The following is a 4,677-nucleotide window of genomic DNA, read 5'->3' as shown; positions in this document are numbered from 1 at the left end:
TTTAAAAAATAATTTTAAAAGAGAGAATAATGCTTTAATTACATAAAAATAGTACTTTCTAAAAATAAAGATATTTTTTTAAATTGGTATAATTATGCATTATTGCTTAAATGTTAATTATAGTATAATTATAATAAAGATATTTTTATAAAATAAATTTAGAAAAGAAAATGATGTATTTATTTTGGCGGAAAAATAGATTCATGAGGAATTGACACCTCACTTTTATTAGTTGGAGTGAAAATCTAATTTTAATATATTAAGTAGATAAATAAATAATAGATAATAGATGTGAGGTTGAAGGTTTCCCTTTTTATTTTATTTTATTGTGTCAGCATTTATTATGGTTAAAATAAAAAGAACGGTCAAAGCGTTTGTCTATTATTTCTACCGTAAACTTAACAAAAAATATTAAATATATGTTTATAAATTATTTAATTAAAATTATAACAATAAATTGAATGGCTTTTTATTATTTTTTGTTTTTTTTTTTTTTAGGCTACACTTTGATAATCATGCGGTAAGTTGTATTGCTTCTAATCTAATTAATTATCACTTTAAGAAAAAGACCTTTCTTAAAGACCTTTCTAAGGTAACTACCACTGAAAATGCAAGTTTCAAGATTGAAATAGTAGATACCTTCACAAATTCCAAGAAGGAGTCAAGGAACTTGTATTCAACATGTTTGATACAAGCTTGGAGCATTAGATTTATATGCTCCAACTTGATGGGAAGTGTTAGAAATAATGTCAGAACCCACAAATTATAAGCAAAATAATGAAGTGTATTAATATAATATTCCTAAAACATATGTTAACTACACTTATATTATATTGTATGAGTCAAATTAAACACATAATGGATGAAGAAAAAATTCATTTCAGTGCCACTAAGTATTTTTTAAATATTATTTTTTATTTAATTTTTTAACAACTAGTACATAAAAATAGATTTTTAAATTAATTAAATAATAATAAATTTTTAAAAAAGTTAACTAAAGACTAAAAATTAAAAAGCAATAATTAGCATTTCTGAATTTATAAATGTGATTAGATTTTTTTTTTCCGATGACTTTTTTATGTTCACCAATGATTCTAAACAGTTGACTATGATAATACTACACGAAGCCCATAGGAAACGGAAAATTGTTAGGAGTTTTTGGTATAAACAAAAACGGCTGCACTTGTATATTAATTGAATGACAAAATATTAATAATTGTGTATAACAAAACAGTAGTTACCAACTTTTTATCTGTTAAAATCTGCCAACTTGAGTTGGGCTGAACATGAAGTCCATCTACTAAATAAAGTCACATCTAAGTTAATCATGGTTTAATTCTAATTTATCACGTGTTGGTAATAATTGGCAGACTCTCTCTTAGTAACGTATACTTTTTCATAACAAAATTATTTTAGTGTACTTGTTAGTTGTTATATATTGATGGAAGGGAATATATCTTTTTAATTAATATTTTTAAGGTAAAAATTTTAATATTAATTTTACGTAAAATTAATAATTAAAAATTATTAAATAATTTAATAAATTTGATTAAATTATCATTTAATAGTGATCGATTATTAACTTCACATAAAATTAATTGAAGCGTGAGTTTCTATAACAACATTTTCGAATTTATTTACTCTAACATTAAGGCTATGTATAATGCTGCATGCAACTGCAATTGAGAAACAAGCACCATATTTTCATTTTCATTTCGTAACAACAATGGCGACATCATCATCGTTGCCATTTCTTCTCCTTTCAACTCTGCTAGCAGCCATTGTTGTTCTTCTTCAATCTCCAGTTTCACATGCAGACCTAGATCACCAAAAAGCTTACTTTCACGCTTGCCTCTCAAACAAAGTATGGACAAACCCATCAGCTCCCGTTAGCGTCATCGGAGCTTTATACACCTCCACCAATTCATCCTTCTCCGACATCCTCAACCTCCACATCCACAACAAGAGGTTTAACAGACCAAACACACCCAAACCCATCGCCATCATAACCGCTTTTCATGAATCCCATGTTCAGGCGGCGGTTGTATGCTCCAAAGCCAGCAACTTTCAGCTCAGAATCCGAAGTGGCGGCCATGACTACGAAGGCTTCTCCTTCGTATCAGATATCCCCTTCATTCTTCTCGACATGTACAATCTTAAATCTATTAGCGTCAACATTCAAAACGGCACCGCTTTAGTTGAGGCTGGTGCAACACTTGGTCAACTTTACTATAAAGTCGCGAAGAATAGCCATGTTCATGCCGTCGCTGCCGGAGTCTGTCCTAGTCTCGGCACCGGCGGCCATTTTAGCGGCGGTGGCTACGGCAACCTCATGAGAAAATACGGCCTCTCCGTGGACAACATTATTGATGCAAAAATTGTCAATGTAAATGGTGATATCCTTGACAGAAAATCAATGGGGGAGGATCTGTTCTGGGCCATAAGAGGAGGTGGAGGTGCTAGCTTCGGTGTGATTCTCTCATGGACGATCAAGCTGGTGGCGGTTCCTCCATTGGTGACGGTGTTCAAGGTGAATAGAACCTTAGAACAAGGTATTAAATTTTTGTGTTATTTTTATTTATTATTTTATTTTTTTTACAAATAAAATTTATTATTTAGATACGGACAATAGTCACAAATCAAGTATATTTTTTTAGATCAGGGAGCAATATGGAATAAGAATAATATATTCTTATATATATATGCTAATAATAATAATATATATTCTAATTAGAATTTTTTTTGTCTTGTTTTTAGTTGATATTATCTTTTTCAAGTTTGTTATGTTTATGTTTCTCTAATAGAATTATCTAAAAATTTTGGTTGTTTTATTTTATTTTAAAATTTAAAATTAATTTAATAATTAGTATAAATAGATATTATTATTCTCCTATAATACAACAACACAATAATAAAAATGAGATCACTTTAATAAAGATACTAAAATGTATTATGTTATTATTAGACATTTTTATTAAACTGATTAATAATTTATTTTTTAATAAATCAGAACAAAATCGATTTATTATAATAATAATAATAAATCTAATTATTTGTATTATAATTATTAGATCTAATTTGATCCGATCGAATTAGACCGTCTAAACAGAATATCTTTAAATTTTTTGATAAAATAAATAAATATATCTCTGATTTTTTATTGTGTGGACATTTAAATCTCTAAAAATTTAAAAATACAATTAAATCACTTAAATCATTTAATTATTCTCAACTATCAACTTGTCGATTGCACCTGAGTTTCCACCGATAAAAAATTCTTGTCTTTTCTTATTCTTTCACTGTTTTATTATAAGGTGTCACCGACATTGTTTACAAATGGCAACATGTTGCACCAAAGCTTCACAGGGATCTTTTCATCAGACTCCAGCACGAGGTGCATCACAAGACGGTTCAAGTTTTCTTCATTGGCGAGTTCTTGGGACGAACTGATAGACTTTTGAGTTTGATGAAAGAAAGTTTTCCTGAACTGGGATTACGCAAAAGTGATTGCCTTGAATTGCCTTGGGTCAACAGCACTGTTTTCTATACAGAAGGTCCAATCGGATACCCAGCAGAAGCGTTACTATTCGAAGCAAAATACCCTGCTCAATCCTACTTCAAGAGCAAGTCAGATTTTGTGAAGAAAATTATTTCCAAAAAGGGGTTGCGATCTATTTGGAAGAAGTTCATCGAGAGTGAGATAATTGTTATGCAATGGAACCCCTACGGTGGAAGAATGTGGGAGATTTCAGCTTCGGCTACTCCGTTTCCTCATAGAGCAGGGAACTTGTTCTTGATTCAGTACTACATGATTTGGTTACAAGATGGAGAAGATATCACTAATCGTAACTTGAATGTTTCAAGGTCCATGTATGAGTTCATGACTCCTTTTGTTTCCAAATTTCCAAGGGAGGCTTTTCATAACTACAGGGACAGAGATATTGGAGCCAATCCAAGCAATGGAACAACCAATGTTGACAGAGCTCGAATTTATGGAGCCAAGTTTTTCAGAGAGAATTTTGATAGACTGGTGAAGGTCAAAACCAGAGTTGACCCTGAGAACTTTTTTAGATATGAACAGAGTATACCACCCCAAAAATATTAACTGAAAATGGATTATTATTTTACTTGGATTGATATGTATGCAATAATAAATTTAAGCAATAATATATGTATCAAGAAAGTCATTTAAGGAATACAGCTTTTATAAATAATTCAAATCTCTTTTATTTTAATCCTTCTACAATAGACAATTAGACTAGTTCATTTATCCACAAAAATTCGTGAGTTGGGTCATCAAAATGTTGAGTCACTTAAATTTTGTACCCCTTTAGAATTCATTCTTTTAACATGTGGCTTATGCAATACCAAACCTTATATCACAGCCATGGGGCATACATTAGCAACTTGCAAGTTGAGAATCAAGCCTCAATTTAAATCTTCTTTAATCAATAAGATACATCATTTCAAATATAAGTTATAGTTGTTGATCTTCTTATGTTTATCATTGAAATACTTAGCTTAATGTTAGTAATTATTAATAATAAGATATTTAAGATAAAAGAAAAAATTATATGTTTGTCTACTATTTCTAATTTTTAATTTGTCAAAAAAAAATGGAGTATATTTTGAAGATGAATGCATTATTTTAATAAATAGTTTATTTATTTCTATATC

At 29.7% G+C, this 4,677-nt stretch overlaps 1 protein-coding gene across 1 annotated transcript; it reads left to right on the top strand.

The window, feature by feature from the left end:
• The first annotated feature begins 1,709 nt into the window (after window positions 1–1,709).
• Window positions 1,710–4,184, top strand: LOC107486281 (berberine bridge enzyme-like 17). Its single transcript, XM_016106830.3, has 2 exons — window positions 1,710–2,552; window positions 3,315–4,184. The coding sequence occupies exons 1-2, from the start codon at window positions 1,727–1,729 to the stop codon at window positions 4,103–4,105; spliced, it is 1,617 nt and encodes a 538-aa protein (XP_015962316.1). The 5' UTR covers window positions 1,710–1,726; the 3' UTR covers window positions 4,106–4,184.
• The last annotated feature ends 493 nt before the right edge of the window (window positions 4,185–4,677 follow it).

Source organism: Arachis duranensis, chromosome 4, assembly GCF_000817695.3.
Source record: "Arachis duranensis cultivar V14167 chromosome 4, aradu.V14167.gnm2.J7QH, whole genome shotgun sequence".
NCBI lineage: Eukaryota > Viridiplantae > Streptophyta > Magnoliopsida > Fabales > Fabaceae > Arachis > Arachis duranensis.
The sequence above is the reverse complement of the archived record's forward strand: the minus strand, read 5'-3'. Positions and strand labels throughout refer to the sequence as shown.

What these genes read in the sequence shown, in the direction of transcription:
- LOC107486281 (XM_016106830.3), top strand. Translation starts at nt 1,727, where the DNA reads ATGGCGACATCATCATCGTTGCCATTTCTTCTCCTTTCAACTCTGCTA. An exon ending in GAATAGAACCTTAGAACAAG is followed by an intron (nt 2,553 to 3,314) that starts GTATTAAATTTT and finishes TTTTATTATAAG; the next exon opens with GTGTCACCGACATTGTTTAC.